This window comes from Convolutriloba macropyga, chromosome 3 (genome assembly GCF_964194025.1).
Source record: "Convolutriloba macropyga chromosome 3, txConMacr16.3, whole genome shotgun sequence".
NCBI classification, from domain to species: Eukaryota; Metazoa; Xenacoelomorpha; order Acoela; family Convolutidae; genus Convolutriloba; species Convolutriloba macropyga.
Window position 1 is genome coordinate 52,687,686 of NC_134470.1, and position 24,566 is coordinate 52,712,251.

Below are 24,566 nucleotides of genomic sequence, written 5' to 3' on the forward strand. Positions count from 1 at the left end.
GTTGGAACTATACTGCCAGGTTTTTCTTGTTTTCACTTTTTTTAGAGATTTTAATGTTTCGACTCCGTGCCCTTTCAACCTATGTTGAAAGGACTGTTTTTTGTTGATACTGAGCAATCGGTAAGGGTCCTGTCTGTGTTAGTTTGGTTTTGTTCTAGAAAAAAATTGATGTTTCGTGAGTTTTTGGGCAGTTATTTTGCAGAATTGTATGTAGTGTAAGCAATTCATATTTTGACTTTCAAACGCGTGCCCTTCGAAGTGATAAAAGGTTGGGACGTTAAATTTTGTTGCTAATGGTTGGAAATAGTTTGGTTAATAAAAGTTTGCTATGTTAGGGGTGCTTGCTCATTGTGCTCACGAGTTATGACTAAAGGATAATTTTTTTTGGGTCAGAAATAAAAAAATTAAATTGGTAAGAAATTAAAAGTAAGAAGAGGAGGCTTTACGCTGAAAAATTTGCGTTGTTATAAAATGAGTATTACATCAAAATAATTGCAACTCATGAGTCAAATGCTAAAATAAGAAAAAAAAATATTTCGGATAAAAATGTATGCAAATCTAAGTGAATACACGAATGCCAGCAGGGTCAAAATCTATGGGGTCGTCGTTGTCCATTTGAATAAAATCCCAGTATTGGTGGCTTAGTTGGGTACCTTGGGATGAAGTAATGAAGTGGTAGACGTAGGTGTAAAATTCCCAGGTTGTGTAAAAAAAATATTTTTTCGTGAGGTCTGTATGTGAGTGCGCCCAGATCACGATGGTTGCATTTTGTAATATTACATATTCATTGAAAGAACATTCCCTGTATTAGATTCCGACTTTCACGCAAACGTTGATGTTCTGGTTGGTGTGTAGTCTTGGAGCAATGTCTTCTGCGCCGACGTAATTCCGGATTTGGTCCCAAATGCTTGTAGTCATGATTTTTGAAGAAAATTAAAATTGGTGAGGTGCTAGGTTTTAGGATTTGCAAGTATCAGGGAAAGAATAAGTAATTAGGGTTTCAAAAAAAATTACAGGTCAAATTCGCCTTCTAAGAACTCTTCTTTGATGCTTTGTAAGAAATTCAAAAAGGTAAGAAAATTTGGATCTGGTTCCAGAGTGATTTTTTTGTCTTCATTATTATCCAGGAAAATAATCCAGAAGCATAAGGTATTGCAGGGGAATATGAAGTATTCACAAAAAACTGCAAGTGTGATATCGAAATCAGTGAGAGAGTAAGCATAAAATTGAAATTGGGTTGGAATTGGAGAGATGTAAGGAATGGTGTCTTCTGATTGGTCAATTGTGGTGAAAGTTAGGGTTGGTGGATGACAATAGATAAAATTTTTAATGGAACATAAATGCAATTATTTGAGAAAATTTACATGGAGTCATCTGAGAATGGAATGGGTGATGGAGAAATTGGAATATAATTTAATTCAGCTGAATTGTGGTCTGATGTAGGGTCAGGGCTTTCGGGACTTTCAGAAACGGTTGGTTGCGATGGTTCTACTGCAAATGGTTCTCCTTCTGAGTTAAGATAGAAATTGACATTAATATAATTATTTCCCGATTGTATGCATTGTAGAATTGTTTGCCATACGGCTGATGTCTCATTCACTGTAAGGGGGATAAACGAAATTGAATAAATATTGTTGACAATATTGTCCTGTTGCATGTTAATACTAATTATTGCTTCACGATCTGTAAAAAAGGCAAGGCTGTATTCAATAACAAAAGCTAGCTGGCCGTTGAATGTAGTATTAATGCGCGGCTGAACTTTTATTCTGAAGTGATATACTGGATTCATTATAAAATGTTTGAAATAATGCAAAAGGGAAAAAATTTATTGTAGGAAAACTGTTTAAGTGGTTTGAAATAATTTCCAAGTTTCTATCCGCGAAGAGATTGTAGTAAATTGAAAGAATGAACAGTTAGCAATGAAGAGAGTTGCTGGTAATAAGCAGGTGGAAAGTAGTTTGAATGATTGAGAGTGTTGCAGGGAAGTGGGGGAAATTTGACATTTTGAATAATTGGTATTGTGGGGAATTGTCCCTGGTTGGGTTGATTAGTGTTTCATTATAGGCTGTCATTGTGATTGATGGACAGTTTGCCTTCTGGGTTAATGGATTTCCTTCTTTTTCTCACTCTGACAGATGATTGGTAAGTTTCTTTTGGGAATTGCATCTTATTACTCCGTTGTTTAATGCGTGAGTATAAATTCTTTTTAAAAATCAATTATTCGCTGGATAAAAAGGTAGGGAGCAAATCCCCGCCTTTAACAATGGAGGTTTAAGGGGAATTGCTTTGTAATTTTTCTTTGATTTTTAAAAGAATAATTCCAAGTGATGAAAATTTCGGTTTGATACTCGGGTAATATCAAAATTGTGAATAAATTTTTCGCAAATATAATGGTGGGTACTTTCCAGAGGGAGGATAGGTCTCGCTGGTTTATTTAGGGCGATTAGAAATGTTAATTAATTTTTGGATCTGGTTCCAGAGTGATTTTTTTGTCTTCATTATTATCCAGGAAAATAATCCAGAAGCATAAGGTATTGCAGGGGAATATGAAGTATTCACAAAAAACTGCAAGTGTGATATCGAAATCAGTGAGAGAGTAAGCATAAAATTGAAATTGGGTTGGAATTGGAGAGATGTAAGGAATGGTGTCTTCTGATTGGTCAATTGTGGTGAAAGTTAGGGTTGGTGGATGACAATAGATAAAATTTTTAATGGAACATAAATGCAATTATTTGAGAAAATTTACATGGAGTCATCTGAGAATGGAATGGGTGATGGAGAAATTGGAATATAATTTAATTCAGCTGAATTGTGGTCTGATGTAGGGTCAGGGCTTTCGGGACTTTCAGAAACGGTTGGTTGCGATGGTTCTACTGCAAATGGTTCTCCTTCTGAGTTAAGATAGAAATTGACATTAATATAATTATTTCCCGATTGTATGCATTGTAGAATTGTTTGCCATACGGCTGATGTCTCATTCACTGTAAGGGGGATAAACGAAATTGAATAAATATTGTTGACAATATTGTCCTGTTGCATGTTAATACTAATTATTGCTTCACGATCTGTAAAAAAGGCAAGGCTGTATTCAATAACAAAAGCTAGCTGGCCGTTGAATGTAGTATTAATGCGCGGCTGAACTTTTATTCTGAAGTGATATACTGGATTCATTATAAAATGTTTGAAATAATGCAAAAGGGAAAAAATTTATTGTAGGAAAACTGTTTAAGTGGTTTGAAATAATTTCCAAGTTTCTATCCGCGAAGAGATTGTAGTAAATTGAAAGAATGAACAGTTAGCAATGAAGAGAGTTGCTGGTAATAAGCAGGTGGAAAGTAGTTTGAATGATTGAGAGTGTTGCAGGGAAGTGGGGGAAATTTGACATTTTGAATAATTGGTATTGTGGGGAATTGTCCCTGGTTGGGTTGATTAGTGTTTCACTATAGGCTGTCATTGTGATTGATGGACAGTTTGCCTTCTGGGTTAATGGATTTCCTTCTTTTTCTCGCTCTGACAGATGATTGGTAAGTTTCTTTTGGGAATTGCATCTTATTACTCCGTTGTTTAATGCGTGAGTATAAATTCTTTTTAAAAATCAATTATTCGCTGGATAAAAAGGTAGGGAGCAAATCCCCGCCTTTAACAATGGAGGTTTAAGGGGAATTGCTTTGTAATTTTTCTTTGATTTTTAAAAGAATAATTCCAAGTGATGAAAATTTCGGTTTGATACTCGGGTAATATCAAAATTGTGAATAAATTTTTCGCAAATATAATGGTGGGTACTTTCCAGAGGGAGGATAGGTCTCGCTGGTTTATTTAGGGCGATTAGAAATGTTAATTAATTTTTAAAAAAATTTTTTATCAAGTTTTGTTTTCCTTGCTCACTGCTAACACAAAATTTCTAATTTGCGGAAGAGTAGAAGTGAATGTAATTGATAATTTTTAACAAGTGACTTAGTTCAGTGGTTAGTATCTCTGGCCGTTGAGCTGGGGTTCCGGGTCCGAATCCCGGCGAGTTCCAGGTGCTTCCATAATCTGGAAAAAATCTGGGAAAGGTCAAAAGGCTGTAAGGGTAAGCTAGGGTAAGGGGGTAGAGAAAAGGGGAAGGGTAAAAAAATTAACTTTTTCCTTTTTTTATATGTTAGGTGTTTTTACGGACCACGCAGCCATCCCACTTAGCGCAGTTGGTAGCGTGCTGCAATCTCATACTGAAGTTTAGGGTTCTAGTCCCGGTCAGGTTTTTTTTAACGTTTCCTGTACTGATTGTTCTGAGAGGATACGCTCCGTAATGGGATATCGGTGGGTGTTCCGGTATATGTGTATAGATGGGCTGACTCGGTGCGGCAGGCTTGCTGAAATGATTAGGTGGTTCTTCATTACGTTTCAGTCTCCTGATGTAGTCTCTTAGGAATGTTTAAGGAGTGCGAGGTTTATTTATGTTTTCTTCGTTTTGGTTTTCGAACTGTTTTTATTCGTCGTCCTTCGTGTGTTATTCGGAAAAGGAAACGTCGGTGAAGTTTTGCCCATTTGTGTAAGAGATGCAAATAAGTTAGATGTAGTAGTACGCTAATCAAGAAGGATAAAAATCCGAAAAGAAGTAACATTTTCCATGGTATGTACTGTTCGAATCGGTGTTCGAGTTCGGGCTTAAATGCTCTTATTCTTTCTAAAATTGGTTCGGCCATTTGTTCTATTGATTTGCTGTTTGTTCGTCGTGTTTCCATTTGTTTAAATTCTGGTTGAATTTGCTGAAGAATTTGAATTTGTGCCTCAGATCTTGATGAGAAGTTTGGTAGTTCATCTAATGGGGGCAGTAGTTTGAAGAGTTCTTATTGGATCTGGTAATTGAAAATCTAACCGTATTACCGGTACTGTGTCACAAGCAGTGAGGTCTGAGCGAAGATGAACATTTGGTCCTCTAAGCTGTTTTCCACATCCCAGTGTGATGATACACACTCTGCACCCATGATGCTCAATTCTTGCCAATGGATTGCTGCCATTACCAGCGCTTTCGATGAGTGTGTAATCATCTTTGGACAATGTTATCAACCAAAGACAGAAACCGAGATTGCGTGCTTTTTAAGTCAACGGCAATTCTACTACGTCCAGTTGACAGCGTTGCAATGCAAGTAGCTCGTCATCGTAAAGTAAAGTAGCCATACAGGACTGATAAGTCTGTTCTGTAGGAATGGCTTTGGTGCATATTGCGTATTTTTGGGATCCGATACAGTTTGCGAGCTCGTCTTCATCGATAAACGCTAGTTCTTATTCGTCGTCTGAGACGGCCATGTATTTGGCTTCAAGTCGCCAAACTAAAGCTTTACCCGTTTCCCCGTCCGGAATTGGGATCGGAAGTGCATGCAATAAGTTCATAACTGTACTTTTTGAAGCCATTGGGATTGCGAGTGTAAGTATAAGACATGCGTCAATTGCTTCGACTTGTGTGACTAATTTCGTTTCATAGTACGAGAGAATCTCTTGGATTGGTACGGCTAGAGATAATCGATCCTGTTGTCCATTTTGTTGCAAATGAACAATCGTAAGAATTTCATGCAACTGCTCCCTTGGAACTAGTGATATTGGTAATAGTTGATTCATGAGAGGCGTCAAGGCATTCAGTATATTGATTCGAAACGTATAAAGGGCCGATCGGTAAGAAGTTTGAGTTGTTTGAGAAGACGTAGTCTCCTGTATCAATTGATTCTGGTGTTTCTTGCGTGCTTGTGCTTGGAACTGAGCCTTCCACGAAGAATGCATCTTGGTCAAACGTCGGTTCAAGTGTCATATCATGAAATTGTATTGGCGGGTCTTCAGAAGAAAAATTAGCTGTTTGGATGTTTGAGTTAGAGAAACTGACTGGACATCTGGTGTTGTTATGGGTAGCTGCAAGTTGTCTTCGTTAATATGGTGTCTGACTTGGTTGTCGAACAGCTGTGGTTCTCTCTCTTCTTCTGGTATGGTGGGATCTGCTTCAAAGTTTCCGGGGTCTATATGTTCGAGGTCTTCTACTCGATATTGTGGTATCATAGGCCGAAGTCTCAATCAATGGATACATTGGGTGTAATTTGTGTTGGTTTTGCGTACAAGGTAGTTTGCATTCGTGAGCACTTTTTCTACTCTGTATAATGGTATCCACCTGCTTTGCTGTTTATTCATCACTGCTACTTGTGTTGTGCTTTTTGGGTCAAGGATCAGGCAGTATGATTTGGCTTTTATTGGTGTCGCGTTTGCTTTGCTGTCATAGTACTTTTTATATTTCAGATAAGGCGAGATAAGGTTGTCTTTTACGCTGGAGAAAAGCTCCGTAGTTTCATCTTGTAGCTCTTTAATGCAGTCGTATTTTGGGTGAGACTCCCATAATTTTGTGTTTTGAAATCTGAGGTCCAAAGGGTTTATCGGTGTTCTGTCGTGAAAGACGTCAGATGGCGTGCAACCAAGAGCTGGTGCAAATGTTGTGTTGTGTATGAATACTGCAATGTCAACGTATCTATGCCAGTCCGACGAGGTTTGGTTTTCGTTGATTCTCAAGATTTGTTTGAGCGGTGCGTGGTTTCTTTCAAGTAAGCCAATGGTTTGCGCATATTTCATTGTGCAATGTTTGAGCTCCACCTCCAAAAGGTTTGCTAGTTCACTCACTAGTTCGGATGTAAACGCAGTTCCAAGGTCACATATGATGCTTGAGCGAATGTATGAGTGTCTCAAAAAAATTGACACAAGGGCTCGTGCTACGATGTCTGCGTCGCCTTTCATCAGAGGTGTGGCGAAAAAGTACTTCGAGAAGACGTCAATACCTGAGAGAATGTACGTGTAGGGAGAAGGGTGCATCTTTCCCACCAGATCTATTAGTAAGAGGTCTGCTGGGAAGTTTTGCAGAGACGAAAGTGGTCGTAATGGAGGTTTCAATGCAGATGTTGGTGCTGGTTTTGTTTGCAAGCATGTGAGGCAGTTTCTGATACATTCTGTTAGGCGTTCAGTGAAGTTCGGGAAGTAAAATCGTTTTCTGAAATCTGCAATTGTCAGAGAGACTCCTTTGTGCACACTCCAAACACTGTTATGAATTCTGTAGAGTTATGAATTCTGTAAGTGCAGCGGGACACAATTTTGCTTAATAAATTGCTTTCCAGTGTGGTTATAGAACTTCCGATGAAGGACGCCTTCTGTTATCGATAGTCTTGGGAACTGCTTGAGAATACTTTTTTAGGTCACTGGATAGATATTGTCCTGTAGTCGGTGAACCTCTCTCAAACCAGAGCAGTACCCGTTTGATATCTTTGTCTTGTTGTTCGGCACGCAGGTCTAAAGGTCCGTGCCCATGAGTGATGAGTTCATCCAATGGGTTTTGTTCATACATGGCATTTATTTGTTAGGTTGCAGGTGCAAGAATTGACAGTTGAACGTCAGCTCGAACATTCGTAGGATCTTCTCCGCTGGTTTGTTTACTCTCAAGTAAGTATGTTTTCATAATTTTTGGGGTATCGTCATCTTCTGAGCTGCTCAGATAACTGATTGAATTGTCAGGTGTATCTGCTGCTGTGTTGATTTCGATTTCGTGCATCGGTACGCGTGAGTTGATGCGTAGCTCGAGCTTCTCTTTCGGGTTTATGTGTATTCTCGACAGATAATCCGCTGCTAAATTGGCTTCTCCGGGTATGTGTCCCAGTATGGTGTCGAAGGTGAGTACATGATCGAGAGCATTCTGATCATGGGTTGGCGGTATGATTTTTGTTTGAAAGAACCTAGTTACTGATCTGTTGTCTGTCAAAATGAGCAATGGTTTTTAAAATCCCCATATAATATTTGCAAAGGTGTCTAGGGCAAAAGGAACTCCGAGGAATTCTTTCGCATATATCGAAAGTTTGAGTTGGTTTGGGTGGAAAATTCTAGATCCAAACTGACGGGTGCATAAACTTCCAGTTCCTGATTATCTTAATTTGTTGTGTCACACATATTGCTAGTCAACTTTGGGTAATCTGAGTGAGAGGTCACAGGCTGTTCTTAGATAATTTGTTAGCTTTTCCAGCATAACTTGGTGTTCTTCTTCTGTCACGAAATTGGTGTCTTTCTTTAGTAGACGATAGAACGGTTAACGTTTTTCAGCAAGTTCAGGGATGAAGGCTTTGTAAAATTGAAAAAACCGATCATTCGTTTGACTTGTTTTGGGTTTCGCGGCATTCTGAATGTTTTCAGAAAATTTGTAATCTTCTGTGTACTTGGTGTGAGACCCTCAGAGGTTATCGTATTACCAAGGAATTGTATTTCTCTGAGTCCAAATGCGCATTTGTCTGTTGCGAGCTTCATTCCTGATTCTCGGATGCATGTAAAGACTGCTCGAAGTTTTTCCAACATATCGTTTGTGTCATGTGCTCCAATGCCCATGTCGACATAATGAAAGCATTTATCCGCTGTTATCACGGGGTCCAGGTTTTGACGCATGAAAGAGCTAAAGGCGCTGACGCTTCTGCTTAGTCCTTGGGCCAGTCTTTGAAAAGCGTATGTTCTCGATGCGAAGTTGAAGGCCAGTAACTGTACTGATTGTTTATCTGCCATTGGTACAGAGAAGTAGCCATGGCTGCCATCCATTTTGCAGAACAGTTTCATGCCGGCTAAGTGCGTGCCCGCGTCCGCTAGTGTAGCTATCGGGAAGTTGTTATTGTTGAAGTCGTTTCTAATGAGATGGTTTATTTTTCTGAGATCTACTAATATTCTGAGCTTCCCGTTTGGCTTCCGTTTAGCAAATATTGAAGATGAATAGCGGCTGAATGGGAGCGTTCTTATGACTCCGTACTACTGGAGAAGGGCTAGTTCAACAAGCAAATCGTCTTTGAGATGGATTGAGATTCTTTGAGTTTGTGAGTATACAGGTCTGTTTGTGTCTGTTGTCGATTTGACTGAGAATTTGTGAGTATAGCCAATGTCAAGGCGGCGCCTTGTGAATATATCATTGAATTCTACTAGGAGCTGTTTTGTTCTTTCTTTATCTTTGTCAGAGAGTACGCTGTCGCTCCATTCGAATGCGTTTAGAAAAGTTTTTCTGTCTTCGTTTTTCGAGAGTGGTTGAATTGCTTCAAGATTTTTAAATTTAACAAGTTCGTCATATATTCGTTTTTCAATTGCACTCATCTTGGATGTGTCGGGATTGGTTTCTGGGGTCGGAAACCAGAATCCGTTTTTCTGTTTTATTGCTATATGATTTATTTCGCCTTTTGCTGTTCTCTATAGATTTTTCAAGTGGTATCAGGTAGCGCGCTTTCTCTGGTGTGATAATTTCGAATGTTGCTACTGGAGAATTTCGTCTAATGTGAAGTGGAACTTCTGTTATTTTGATTGCAAGTAGGGTGGCAGTTTGGTTTTTTGTAGTTTGTCAAGCGTGCTTGTTAGACTAAGGCCCAGTTTTCAAAATTGACAGTAGGCGCTACGAGTCCAATTTGTTCTTGTGCATCAGATTCCTTCGATGGGATTAGTTCCAGGGAATTTTGTTCCCCAGGTGAGAGCGTATAGGTTGTTTTGTTTTGAGCATGATTTTTTTGGCTGTTGGGACGTTTTTGTTTGTTGCCTTTTATGTGCATTAGATTTAGCTGAAAAGTAAATTCTGATGTTTGGAGTAGTCTGTTGTGGGCATCAATAATGATCTCATTTTTGTCAAAGAAGGGAAAGCCAAGAAGGATAGCGGAGAGTGTTTCAAACACCATGAACTGTTCTTCAAATTGTAAGTGGCCAATTTTGAGTGTCAGTTGGACTGTAAAAAAAATGGGTGACTGATGTAGGAAAGCTGTAGAAACGTTTATTTCAGGAGGATGTTTTTTCTGGTTTTTGGTAGAGGTTTCTGCTTATTTTATCAAAATGTTTCTTTGACATGGCGCTGCTGAATGCTCCAGTGTCTGCTACTGCTTTTATTATTAATGTTTCGAACTGCAGAGGTATTATAAATACATTTTCGCTATAGTTTGTCATGCTATCTGGTATATGTTAAAGAAAAACATGCAGGTTATTTAGTTTTTTGATTGCTGATTGAATGGCATATTTCCATCGCGGTATGCTGGTTGACGTTCTGGACAATCTCGGGCAGTGTGCTCATTGCTAGCACATGTTCTGCAAAATGTTCTCATTTGTGTAGGGGAATAATTTCATCGACCTCTCTGAAAACTTCCACGGTTACGTCCTCTGCTGTTGTAGTTGTTACTGTATCCTCGGCCATTTTAGTTTCCATTATACTGATATGTTTGTCTGTTGTAGTTGTAGCCTCTGTAGTTATTTCATCTTCTGTAGCTAGGGTACTGAGTACACTCCACGCGCTGATGCGGTGGCTGTGCTACTTGCATTGATGCTATTCTTGCCACCATTATACTTTTTATGGCTTCGGCCACTGCAGGGTTTCCTGATGCATTTAGTGTATTGAATGCCGTGGTGTATTGTGGTTCGGTGTTTATCTGATCAATTCTGACTCGTCGTTTGATGATGGCGCATAGTTCGTTTACAGTGATGTTATCAATCTCTTTCAGCAACACTTTCTTGTACTTGAAGGGCATGCCTTGAATGAATTGTTCTCTTATTCGTCTTGTTCTTTCGTCAGTACACTCTTTGTGAGCTCCACAATTGCGAGGTTGGCGAGGCGTTGCAGATCTGTGAGGAAGTCATCTGTTTGTTCTTTCAAAACTGGATCAAACTTTCTCGATTGCAGATCGAGCTCAAAGTTTCTTCTTTGGTCTGCTCCTGCATATCGGTCGCGTAGTTGTTCAAGCGAATCGTCTAGGTCGTTTCTTGTATTTTCGGCGAGTCGGAGGTAATAGTTGAGTGCATTACCGGCTAAGTGTAGGTGAAGATATCGTGCACCTTGGTGATTCGCTTCAGGAATTCTAGATACGGCAATGCTTGCTCTCAGTAGTCCTTCAAATTCAGGCCAGTTTTCGTTTGGTACTCTTGAGAATCTTTTCAGATGTACGTGAGGCGGACCTGGATCTGCCATTCTCTTTTAATCAGCTCGTTGTTGAAGTGTTTTTGTGGAACGAGCAATTTGTGCGCTTCTCCAATTTAGCTGTCTCACAGAGTTTGCAGTTTAGGTCATTTGATTGGTCTTTTTTGTTCTTCGCTGCAGGTTTTTGATTTACTTTTCTGTCGATTGTTTTGTTGTTGAAGAAGACGAACGGGTTTCTAGGGTGACAGCCTTCCAACAGTGTCATAGAAGTATTGTTGTGGTGTGCGTTGTATTTTCTCTTTGCTAGCAAAACAAAAAGGTTGATGCTCAAACAATTTTGAATGGGTAAAGTTGGTTTGTGCCTGTGGTTTGGTTAATTTCTCGAATTCGATAATTTTGAAAGAAATTGCAAAGTTCTGAGTTTTTTGTAATACGGATCCGTTTGATATCGGTTTGATTGTTTTCTTGTGCGATAAAATAAAGGCTAATTCCAGTGTTTGTTTTTCTAATGATTCGAAGATTGTAAGTTTTTCCGTTAATGGCTAATTCTATGAGTTGCAAATTTTTCTTTCTTTTCAACAGAAGTAAGCGTTCAACATCTCTGTCGCCATATGATAACTCCCTTCTTAGTTTGCTTGTTCCTTTTCTATCTTTTTAGAGGCGGCTATGTAGGTGCTAGTGCCAAGCACTATATTGTATGAAGACAGAGTTATCGTTGCAATATCCTTTCTAATAAAGGCTTTTAATTGGAAGTTTTTGCTAAGTGTTATTCGGAGCGCGGGTTCGGTGAAAACGCTCTTTTTCTGCTACAAGTTTTTATTCAAGTATTTTCGTAATTAACTGAACTGTACTGAGCAGAATTGTCTGTCTGAATTTCAAGATAAAAAAAGCGTGCTGTATAAATTTACAGAAGTCTTTTTCAACCAATCAAAATTCAGCATCGTCATACATAGTAAAGAACATAGCCGGCAGCTTGCCGGAATAGCTGCAAAAGAATAGACCTGCGTGCCATTTAATAGAGATAGAAACAGATACAGATCTAAATTGAAAAAAAATCGACGCGCTCAAAAAAACTAGGCTAAAAACTTCAGCGATAAAGTAATAAAGCTTGTTCATTCCACAGCAGCCTCTTATTAGGGACCTTCAATGCACATATGAGTTCCTTTGACCTTAAACAAATTCAAATTCAACTTAAGTTTTAAAGTGCAAAAGTCATTTTAATGAGTGAAGTAAGTCACGTATGATCAAAATCTAATCACGCAAATAACCTAAAAACTTTCGCTAAAGCGAGTGATAAATGACGCCACGCGCGCAAATCCCGTTAGTGAGAGGAAGAAGTCATTCAGAAAATTTTACTTTTTAAGCTTTGCTGTGTGAACAAATGTAAAACGAAAAAAGAGCGTCAGACGACGAAACAAAAAAAAACCAAGAGCACCGCGATATAGCTACGCTCAGCTTACAGCTTCAGCTATTAAAAACAAACTTCGTTCTCGGGGGGAAAAGGAAACAGTTCTCACTCCCATGCTATACTTATGATTCCCAATGGACGGAAACTTCACAGGTTGTCTCAGTTCACAATCTGAAAACTTTCCTTTCACCTGATTGAAAACCATAGCCGGCAGATTATCAGAATGGCTGCGAAATGACTTGCGGGCCATAGAATACAAATAGAAACAGATAAAGAAAAATGAGCCGAAAAAGTTATCGACCCCGCTTTAAAATTTGTGAAAAAAATTTTTAACGATAAATTAATCAAGCTTGTTCAAATTCATTCCGCAGAAACCTATTAATTCGACCTTAATTGCGCATATCATTTTCTTTGACCTGAAACTCATTCAAATTAAATTTAAGCGCAAAAGTCATTTTCGTGAGGTTAAGGAAGTCAAGTATAATTAAAAGCTATTCATGCAAGTGACCCAAGAAATTGTGCTAGATAGAGTGAAAAATGACGTCATGGGCGCAAAAGCTGATGGTGAAAGGGAAAAAGTGATTAAAAATTGACTTTTCCAGCTTTGATGTGTGAACAAAAGTAAAAAGAAAAAGAGCGTCAGACGACGAAACTAAAAAATATAGCCAGAATTTCAAGCGACTCAAATCGTTATGAAATTCATAAATACAACCGCAATTGCAGCCGAAACAATTATCTTTATATTTTGTCTTAAAGTATTCATTCTTTACATCAACAGATTTAATAAAAAAAAAGAAATCTACACCTGTCATAGCGTGCAAGATTTGAGCATTTACATCATGGAAACAAGCTAAAACAAAAACTAAAACGATTGCGAAATCATTCAGAAACCATACAAAAGAGCCACAAAGATTTAAAAGTTAAGACACAATTTTCACTAAAATCTTGATCCACAAAAATCTTGAAAACACAGAAATCTTGATATCCCAAACTAAATATTAAAAACATATCTGGCACCGTTAAGAAATGGGAAATTTTTTTATGAATAAATACTGATCGATTGATATCCAGTCTAAACAGTTAAGAGATTGTCTGAAAATGATAAAATTCTGTAATTAGCTCTGCTTTCCAAAATACAAATGGTAAAAGCATAGGCAGCTGTTCTTAGAAACCAGATCACTTTAATAACCTAAAAAGAGGACAAAAAATCTGCAAATTTTGTTTTAGCGCCAATGTTTGTTTGTTTAGCAACTCAAGCAAAAATAAGATTTACATCACTTGTTGGATATATCATAGATAAAATGAATCCAAACTATTGAAAATTTTTATTATAGACAAAGGAAACAATAAAATTCGGAAGCAAAAAAATCTTTGAGAACAAAAACCTAGCTCCAAAAAGATTGGCAAAAATAGACGTCAACCAAAAATTATCAGCAGCAATTACAGCAAAACTCTCAGCTCTTCATTCATAATCTTATAGGAACACAATTGCAAAACAAAACAATTTTAAAAAATCGACGAAAAAAACAAGTAAGGGGTAGGGGTAACAGAGGAAAACACCAAAAATATTCTCAGTAAAATTCTCAAGTAAACGCACCTCCCCAGCCGCAATTTGGAAAACATTCAATTTAAATGTGCTAGATCAGTCACCAACCACAAATAGTTAGAGTAGGGAAATATTAAAAAAAAACAAAAATGCGAAGAACAATCTGAAAATTAGAAATTTGTATAATTTAAGCCCTGTGAAAAATGCCTTGTCTAGCTCTCAAGTGTCACTTCAGAGTAGACTTATTTAAAGAATCGATCTCAACTAAGAATGAAAAAAACAACTGCAAAAATCAGAGGAAATAGAAAAACAAAAATATCGTGAAAAAATTGCTTTAACTTACCGCTATGTCCTTTAACGAAAACACCTCAAAATTAAAATCCACCAAATAGAGAGAGCCAAAACTGCCAGAAAAGATAGTCAAAAATGCCTACAAGCGCATTCTGATTGGTTTAGATAATTGTGAAATGGCATTTTACCGAAAAATATTAGATTGTAGACTAAAAAAGCCGCAGTAAAATAAAAAAAGCCGCTCTGAAAAAGCCGGACAAAATCGAAAATTTCACACGCTAAGCAATTTTTTACACCTACTCTTCTTGCTTTCTCCAAAAAAGCAAAAAACAGAAAACCACTCTTTCTGTCTGCTCATCTCAGTTCTTCAGCAATCTGATGGAAACAATTTAATTTCACGGATTTCACTTCCTGTTTCAATTACACTAAAACAAAAATACGATCAAACAACGATGCACCACAAAATAAACATCTTGGAGTCGTAATAACAAAACAAAACCAAATAATTCTTAGAAAGATTAAACACTCACAAAAAATTAATTAAGTATTTAGCCCCAAACAACTATTCAAACCCCAATGAATTCAATGAAAGAAAAATGGACAACGAATTGCTAAAACAGGGTAAAAAACCGCAAAATGTCTGGAAAACTTCCTAAATTAATTTTAAAAATTCAGAATAATGACCAAGAAAATTGACAAGCCTAACAAGGAGGCAAGCACCAAAAACCACACTTTTTGCTGTACTCTTCAATTGTGTTCAACATTAAACCACTCTTGTTGCAAATACACGGGAACAAAATTACTAATCAAAAAAGAAGCAAAAAATTAGAAAGAAAAGATTTCACGCCGCAAAACCACTGGCTTTTTCGCTTCACTTCCTGTTTCGGCGTGACCAAAATCATCACCCCAATTTGATTTCAAAATTCATAAAAATGTGTGAACAGATCTTAAAACATAGCCGGAAGAATTCCGGAAACGACTCGGATTAGAAAACTGACAATCCTCATTGACCAGAAGCACCTCCTACTTGAGGACACTAAATATTTCGAAACAGTACCAGGAAACCTTACATGAAAATAAAATCACAAAAACAAAAACCATCTGATAAAAATTACAAAATGTGTCGACTCCAAAAGCACAAAAGTAAGACTTGGTAATACAGATATTTCGCAACAACATACCAACTGAAAGACAATCTAACATCGCCCATAAAAAACCGAGCAAAGGGAGAATTGATGGCAAAGGAAATGAAAAATGAAAAAACAGTATTCGCTTTAAAAATTCGAACAAGCCTATCTAAAACGGTAAAATGCAAACCCCAAACCATATTTGGAGAAATTGCCAGCTGGATCAGTCATCCGACCAATACGTTGCAGAAAAGTATTAAAAAAACGAAGTTGAAAAGGCAACAAGAACTTGAAAAAATTAGAAAATTGTATAACTTATTTCAGTGAAAAAAGCCCTGTCTAGCTTTCAAGTGTAACAAAACCTAGACATGCCTTTTAAATAAAAATTGATCAAGACAAACGACAGCAGAACCATGAAATTGGAAGAAAAGAAATGAGCACAAAATCATGAAACATAACCGACTAACGTCGGGCGAATTGCTCTCAAACGACCGGCGAGCGGTTGGCTTCGTCAGTAGCTAGCCACGGGGGGGGGGGGGGGGGGGTGCACTGGGGGCTGATGGCGGCAACACTGGGTTGGGGGGGGGGGGGCAACAGCGCGGTGGGGATGGGGGTCAACGGGGGGGGGGGGGTTTCTCAACCTCTCAGAACCACCCTTCACACCATAAGTACAAGTATAAGTCTCCAAAACAGTTTGAGCTGAAACAGAGCTGAAAGGCTCTAAGAGCACTTAATGCTCGCTGGGCGCTACCTGTTTATCCCGTTTTTGAGGACGAAAAGTCAAAAGCGTCAGACAAAAAATCGGTCAAGCGAAAAATCGCATAAAAAAAAGACCAACAGGACTAATATAATTGCTACAAACTTCGTTTGAGAGCAATTAAAAACGGACAAAAACTGGCAAAATATGATCAAATTTATTCGATTTTCTTTAACAAAAACAACTCAAAAATAAAATTAATCAAACCGATAGACAACCAAAAGCCTTAGAATAACTGATTTTAATCACAAAACACCCCACATTTTATTTAAAACTGAAAAATGCAGAAAAAGCATAAAACAAGGCAAAATGTTAGAGCTAAAAATTGCCACAAAAAGAGTGAAAACCGCTTCAGATGTTTAAGAAAGATTCCAAACGCTCTATTACCAGTTTAGATAATTGAGCGAAACACCATTGACTGAGAAAAAGGGGTTTAAAACTGTAAAACTTCTTTCAAAAGGCCGCAGGTGAACAAAAATTTCCGCTCGCTCAGTGAAAACTTTTTCACACCTATTTCTCTCGCTCTCAAATAATCGACACAACAAAAACCACTCTCTCTTCTCTCAGATCGTCAGCAAGTTGACGTAAATACTTTGCTTTCACGCATTTCACTTCCTGTTTCGAATACACTCCAACAAAATTACCGAACACAAAAGACGCTCCACCAATACTCCTCTTCGAGTCGTAAAAAAAGACAGCGCCCCAATACAATTCAAATTCTTTGAAGTGTAAAAAATGAGAGCACCTAAATAATAGCCGTTGAGAGATTGACGGCAGCCATTAATAATCAAACCAAAAAAAATGCTTGGAAAAGCATCACGTGAAAATGATTTACTCGCTTACAAAAATTTTTTTCGCACCCCAATTTCTCGCTCTCTCGAAAACAGCCGCATGAGCACAAAAATAACTTTTCCCTGCACTCTCCAATCGTTTTCAACACTAAAACCACTTCAGAATTTTACACCCTTCATTTCCTGCTTCGAAGATCACTCCAATAAAATTGATTAAACAAAAGACACTTCTTCAATACTCCTCCTCAAAACTCCTCCTCAAAACAAGAAAATTCAAGAAACCCAATACTCCTCTTCAAGTCATAAAAACCAGGAACCCCGCAGTATAGCTACGCCCAGCTTCCAGCTGTAATAACCATCTGCAATTGTTAATTTTACATATTTATAATAGCTATTATGCGAACATGTATGAATTGCAATGTCTACAGATTAAAAAAGATGGCAAAGTTGCTCATAAAACACTGACTCTATTCTTTTCAGACAATGTTGTTAACAAACTCCATCAGAGTATTGAGGCTGTTTGAACGACTACTTTGAATGTATTTAATTTCATAGATTGACATTCTTAGCCACATTTATGATCATCAAATTGATGTGCAACTTGGCTGAGCTCTAAATTAGAAGAAGCAATCTGCATTTAGAAGAGCCAATAGCAGTTAGAAATTTGAACTAAAGGCAGCAATAACCGGGTCTTTCCCATTATAGCCCACCCCCAAGCTTAGTGGTCATATGACATATAGCCCCCTCCCCTATCATGTTAAACATACCACAATGGGAAAGACCCCAATAGTCAAAACAAACAAACAGACTAACATCGGACAAATTGATCTCGAACGACATGCGGGCAATTTAATTCAAGGGCTGTAGCCTATATAAAGTTTATGGATCCAAAAATCATCTAACCAGAATGAGACTGGAACCCGCGCCCTCCGGAGTCCTCGTCCGAAAATCTCATTTCTCGGCTACCAACACTACTTACCAGTTAGTGAGAGTAATTGAAATGAAGAAGAGAAACGGGAAATAGTCAATTGAAAAAGTCAAAAAATGTTGTAGATCAAAAGCGCAAAAATGTTCAAGCAAAATTTCTCTCAAAAAAGACACGTTTACAATAATTGCTTCAAACTTCGTTTGAGGGCAATTAAAATTAATTGCCGTCAGCCATACTTGATTGAGGTGGAAGGAGTCCTCCTGGCTTTCCCACTGTGCAAAGTATTCCCTCTCTCTGCCCCTCTGCTCTGCCACGATCGAATCCTGTCTCTCCTGTTTCTCCTTCTCACGCTCCAATCGACGTTTCTTCACCTTCTCTAGCTCTTCCTAAACAAACTGTTATCTTAAGCATCTACGCAATATTTTCTAGGGACTATTATCTAAATTAATAGAACTTTCATTTACAAGCGTTACATCACTGTTTGCTTTTCATCCACTAATTAATTTTATCAATGAATATTCCTCCGTAGTACTCCTGAAGACCGATTAACGTCGTGCAAATTGCTCTCCAACGACTGGCGAGCGGTTGGCTTCGTCAGCAGCTAGCTGTAGTTTAGGGAGGAGAGTTAAAACTTAGGGAGACGCAAACGGAGTAAAAAAGTGGGTGCATACGAGGTGGGGGTGCGCATAAGGGGAGAGGAAGCAGGCGGGGTTTTGGGTAAAATTAGTGGAGGGGTAGAGCGGGGGGGGGGGGGGGGCGTAGCTCTCAAACACTAAGAACCGCCTTTCACACACACCATGAATTTATGTCTACTAAACAGTTTCGGTAAATCACATACCTAGAGACTATTGAGCGGTAAGACTCTGAGAGAACTGAATGCCCTTCGGACTATACCTGCCCCTTTTTAGAGGAAGAAAAGTCAAATAATTAGACGAAAAAAAACGATCGGACAAAAAGTTGGTAGTACGCAAAACGCATAAAAAATTAACCAACAGAATACGCGAAGCTAACATTAACTAATTCTGAAATAAAACTGATTACAAAGTTAATTGCCTAAAAACCCTAGAAGCTGTAAATTGTTTTCCACATTTCAGATATTTTTAGGAGGGGTAGGTGGCGGCGACGCGTTGACTAGATTTGGTTTTTTTTTGGGGGGGGGGGATGATAGGTGGGAGTGGTGGGATCGGTGCGGGATTGTCAGTAGTTTGTATGGGGAGGTAATTTTATGGGAAGAAAACTTGACTACCAGCAGTTCTTAATTACCATTAATCAAGAACTAAGGTAGTGAACTCCGAAGTTCGCAGACAAATTCCAACGTTGTAAAACAGAAGTCAATGCTATGTTCGAAAACAGATGTCAAAATTCAAGTAATGAATAAACTTGCTTCACCTAAACATTAACAGACCAACACCGTGTGCTCAATGAATTACTCTCTAACGAAAGGCGGGGCGCAATTCAATTAAAGAGGGCGTGTAGCTTAGAATTTCTTGGGTGCAATCACGACTCGACAGGGCTTCGAACCCGTGACCTACAGGACGTCAGCTATAACGTCTGATTTTCCATCGCTCACGATCGTTTTTATTGTAGCAACAAACTTTAATGGGACAATGGGAGCAAACAAACAAAAAACGCTTGACTTCTTCATTCTTAAGAAGCCAAGCGTGAAAAAGGCACTTGAAAGCGAAGAACATCCCAGAAAAGCACAAAAACGGTTAAGGGAAAATGCTACATAAAGAAATACACGTTTACAATACTTGCTTCAAACTTCGTTCTAAAGCAATTAAAAATCAGCTGCTACAATATCTAAATGACACAAAGATTCTTTTAATATAAACCCTAAACTAACATTAACTATATCAGAAATATCCGAAAAAATTTAATGCAATATTAAAATTTAGAAGTCTTTTAAAAATGCATACACATCTTTTAGTTTAGGAACGTGGGTATGAGCGTTAGGGCGGGGGTTTAAAGGGGGCTCTTGGTGGTCGCATGGTGGTATGCTGGTTTTTTGGGTAAGTAATTGCGGGTAAAGGTAAGTTTTTAAATGCGGGGAACTATTTTGGGGTATGGAATTGAGGGCCCGTGCGTGTGCGTCCGGTCCGGGTGGGGAGGAGGAGTAGGTAGGGGGGGGGGGGGGGTAGATAGGTGGGGCGAGTGTGTGTAGTTTAAATAGGGAGGAGGGACTATTAGGGTGATATGTGAAACAAATATTTCGGAGTAACCTTTTGGCCTTGAATTTTACAAGCAGTTGACAATTACTTTACACTAGAGATTAAGCTACTGCCAAAGAACAATGTTCAAACGAAAGTCACCGATCGAAAACAGAAGTCAATGTTCGAAAAGAGCAGGGTCAAAGTTCAAGTAATGAACAGACTTCCTAAACAACCTAGCTGGTAGAATATAACCAGCACAAGCTATAACCAGTACAAACATATCCGAAAACGAAAAACTATTTAAAACGGAGGGGAGTAGGTATGAACAATGGGATAGGTAAGTGGGGGCGAGGGGGTAGGTAGGCGGGGGCGAGGCGGTAGGTAGGTGGGGGCGGCGATAGCGGCAGGAAGTTTGGGGGAAGGTAGATAGGTGGGGGAGGAGGGAGGTTGCAGGGTGGGGGCAGGTGGGTTGTGGGCGCTGAGTAGGTAGGTGGCGCGCTATGTAACTGGGATAAGGACGAAAACGACTGCTATGGGTAGAAAACTTCTCAAAAAGACCTTTCGGCATTGAACATTACCAGCAGGAACTAATCACTATATATTAGTAACTAAGCTACTGTTAAGTCCATTGTTCGAAAACAGAAGCCAACGTTCTAAAACAAGTAAAAAAAACGCGTCATGAACAAACTAGCTTAAGCTGAAAACCACTGCCAGTAGGATAACGGAAACGACCCGAAGAGTCGTGCAAAATAATCCCTAAATCAAGGCAAATCAAAGAATAAGCCGGTGTTCTATCTGCCTAAAACGGAAATGGCAAAGCGAAAGAAATAACACAAGTGCCCAAGACAACTAAATTCTTTTGAACAAAAATCAGACGCAATCTTCAAATTAAGGGTGTGAGTTGTTGGTGGTGATCAGGGAGTTGGTAGGTGAAGGGGAAAAGTTGGTTATAAGGTGGGTATGTCGGGGGGGGGGGCGTAGGTAGGTGTGTGTGTGGGGGGATCGGCAGAATGTGGGGGTAGCTAATAAGGGGATATGTATAAGGCGGGTGGTAGGTAGGTTGGTGGGGGAGGGTAGATAGGTATAATGTTTGTAGTAATCTCGATAGGCAGAAGAGACTGTTATGGGAACAAAAATTCTCAAAATGTCGATCTTGAACTTTACCGACTAAAAACTATGTATAAATAACTAAGCTACCATTAAAGTCCAATGTTAGCCAACAGAATTAACGTTCTAAAACAGAAGTCAATGTTAGAAAACAAAAGTTAAAGTTCAAGTCATGTCAAAGTTCAAGTCATGTTAAAGTTCAAGTAATGTTAAAGTTCCAGTCAAAGTTAGAAAACAAAAGTTAAAGTTCAACAGTTCTGAGTTTCTTGAAACAGTAGAACCTGCCAAAAGAAAAGACCCATTAAAACCTCAGCCTCACAATCAAAAGACACTTGGTTTACCATGGAACCCAACAACTGAAACTAAGCTGTTCCGAAAAGTCAAATTAAATGACAACATAACTCAAAAGAAGCTATTGAGACTTAAAAGGTCCTTATTTGATCCATTTGGTGGTTGCATGGTGGTATGCTGGTTTTTTGGGTAAGTATTTGCGGGTAAAGGTAAGTTTATAAATGCGGGGAACTATTTTGGGGTATGGAATTGAGGGGCCGTGCGTGTGCGTCCGGTCCGGGTGGGGAGGAGGAGTAGGTAGGGGGGGGGTAGATAGGTGGGGCGAGTGTGTGTAGTTTAAATAGGGAGGAGGGACTATTAGGGTGATATGTGAAACAAATATTTCAGAGTAACCTTTTGGCCTTGAATTTTACAAGCAGTTGACAATTACTTTACACTAGAGATTAAGCTACTGCCAAAGATCAATGTTCGAACGAAAGTCACCGATCGAAAACAGAAGTCAATGTTCGAAAAGAGCAGGGTCAAAGTTCAAGTAATGAACAGACTTCCTAAACAACCTAGCTGGTAGAATATAACCAGCACACGCCATAACCAGTACAAACATATCCGAAAACGAAAAACTACTTAAAACGGAGTGGAGTAGGTATGAACAAGGGGATAGGTAAACGGGGGCGAGGGGGTAGGTAGGCGGGGGCGAGGCGGTAGGTAGTTGGGGGCGGCGATAGCGGCAGGAAGTTTGGGGGAAGGTAGATAGGTGGGGGAGGAGGGAGGTTGCAGGGTGGGGGCAGGTGGGTTGTGGGCGCTGAGTAGGTAGGTGGCGGGCTATGTAACTGGGATAAGGACGAAAACGACTGCTATGGGTAGAAAATTTCTCAAAAAGACCTTTCTGCATTGAACATTACCAGCAGTAACTAATCACTATATATTAGTAACTAAGCTCCTGTTAAGTCCATTGTTCGAAAACAGAAGCCAACGTTCTAAAACAAGTCAAAATAACGCGTCATGAACAAACTAGCTTAAGCTAAAAACCACTGCCAGTAGGATAACGGAAACGACCCGAAGAGTCGTGCAAAATAATCCCTAAATCAAGGCAAATCAAAGAAAAAGCCGGTGTTCTATCTGCCTAAAACGGAAATAGCAAAGCGAAAGAAATAACACAAGTGCCCAAGACAACTAAATGTTTTTGAACAAAAATCAGACGCAATCTTCAAATTAAGGGTGTGAGTTGTTGGTGGTGATCAGGGAGTTGGTAGGTGAAGGGGAAAAGTTGGTTATAAGGTGGGTATGTCGGGGGGGGCGTAGGTAGGTAAGTGTGTGGGAGGATCGGCAAAATGTGGGGGTAGCTAATAAGGGGATATGTATAAGGCGGGTGGTAGGTAGGTGGGTGGGGGAAGGTAGATAGGTATAATGTTTGTAGTAATCTCGATAGGCAGGAGGGACTGTTATGGGAACAAAAATTCTAAAAATGTCGATCTTGAACTTTACCGACTAAAAACTATGTATAAATAACTAAGCTACCATTAAAGTCCAATGTTAGCCAACAGAATTAACGTTCTAAAACAGAAGTCAATGTTAGAAAACAAAAGTTAAAGTTCAAGTCATGTCAAAGTTCAAGTCATGTTAAAGTTCCAGTCAAAGTTATAAAACAAAAGTTAAAGTTCAACAGTTCTGAGTTTCTTGAAACAGTAGAACCTGCCGAAAGAAAAGACCCATTAAAACCTCAGCCTCACAAAAGACACTTGGTTTACCATGGAACCCAACAACCGAAACTAAGCTGTTCCGAAAAGTCAAATTAAATGACAACATAACTCAAAAGAAGCTATAGAGACTTAAAAGGTCCTTATTTGATCCATTTGGTGGTTGCATGGTGGTATGCTGGTTTTTTGGGTAAGTAATTGCGGGTAAAGGTAAGTTTATAAATGCGGGGAACTATTTTGGGGTATGGAATTGAGGGGCCGTGCGTGTGCGTCCGGGTGGGGAGGAAGAGTAGTTAGGGGGGGGGGTAGATAGGTGGGGCGAGTGTGTGTAGTTTAAATAGGGAGGAGGGACTATTAGGGTGATATGTGAAACAAATATTTCGGAGTAACCTTTTGGCCTTGAATTTTACAAGCAGTTGACAATTACTTTACACTAGAGATTAAGCTACTGCCAAAGATCAATGTTCGAACGAAAGTCAACCATCGAAAACAGAAGTCAATGTTCGAAAAGAGCAGGGTCAAAGTTCAAGTAATGAACAGACTTCCTAAACAACCTAGCTGGTAGAATATAACCAGCACAAGCTATAACCAGTACAAACATATCCGAAAACAAAAAACTATTTAAAACGGAGGGGAGTAGGTATGAACAAGGGGATAGGTAAGTGGGGGCGAGGGGGTAGGTAGGTGGGGGCAAGGTGGTAGGTAGGAGGGGGCGGCGATAGCGGCAAGAAGTTTGGGTGAAGGTAGGTGAGGAGGGGGATTGCTGGGTGGGGGCAGGTGGGTCGTGGGCGCTGAGTAGGTAGGTGGCGGGCTATGTAACTGGGATAAGGACGAAAACGACTGCTATGGATAGAAAACTTCTCAAAATGACCTTCGGGCATTGAACAATACCAGCAGTAACTAATCACTATATATTAGTAACTAAGCTACTGTTAAGTCCATTGTTCGAAAACAGAAGCCAACGTTCTAAAACAAATCAAAATAACGCGTCATGAACAAAATAGCTTAAGCTAAAAACCACTGCCAGTAGGATAACGGAAACGACCCGAAGAGTCGTGCAATATAATCCCTAAATCAAGGCAAATCAAAGAAAAATCCGGTGTTCTATCTGCCTAAAACGGAAATAGCAAAGCGAAAGAAATAACATAAGTGCCCAAGACAACTAAATTCTTTTGACCAAAAATCAGACGCAATTTTCAAATTAAGGGTGTGAATTGGTGGTGGTGCTCAGGCGGTTGGTAGGTGAAGGGGAAAAGTTGGTTATAAGATGGGTATGTCGGGGGGGGGCGTAGGTAGGTGTATGTGCGGGGGGATCGACAGAATGTGGGATAGCCAATAAGGGAATATGTATAAGGCGGGTGGTAGGTAGGTGGGTGGGGGAAGGTAGATAGGTATAATGTTTGTAGTAATCTGGATAGGCAGGAGGGACTGTTATGGGAACAAAACTTCTCAAAATGTCGATCTTGAATTTCACCGACTAAAATCTATGTATAAATAACTAAGCTAACGTTAAAGTCCAATGTTAGCCAGCAGAAGTAACGTTCTAAAACAGAAGTCA

General features: G+C 39.2%; 1 protein-coding gene across 1 annotated transcript in view; it reads right to left on the bottom strand.

Annotated features, from left to right (window-relative positions):
• The window catches only part of LOC142336274 (splicing factor Cactin-like), a 140,103-nt gene that overhangs the window by 53,689 nt on the left and 61,848 nt on the right, over positions 1-24,566 (bottom strand). The window contains exon 5 of the mRNA XM_075384970.1: positions 17,997-18,146. Within this exon, the coding sequence (XP_075241085.1) occupies positions 17,997-18,146 (150 nt within the window). The remainder of the gene's footprint in view (positions 1-17,996; positions 18,147-24,566) is intronic.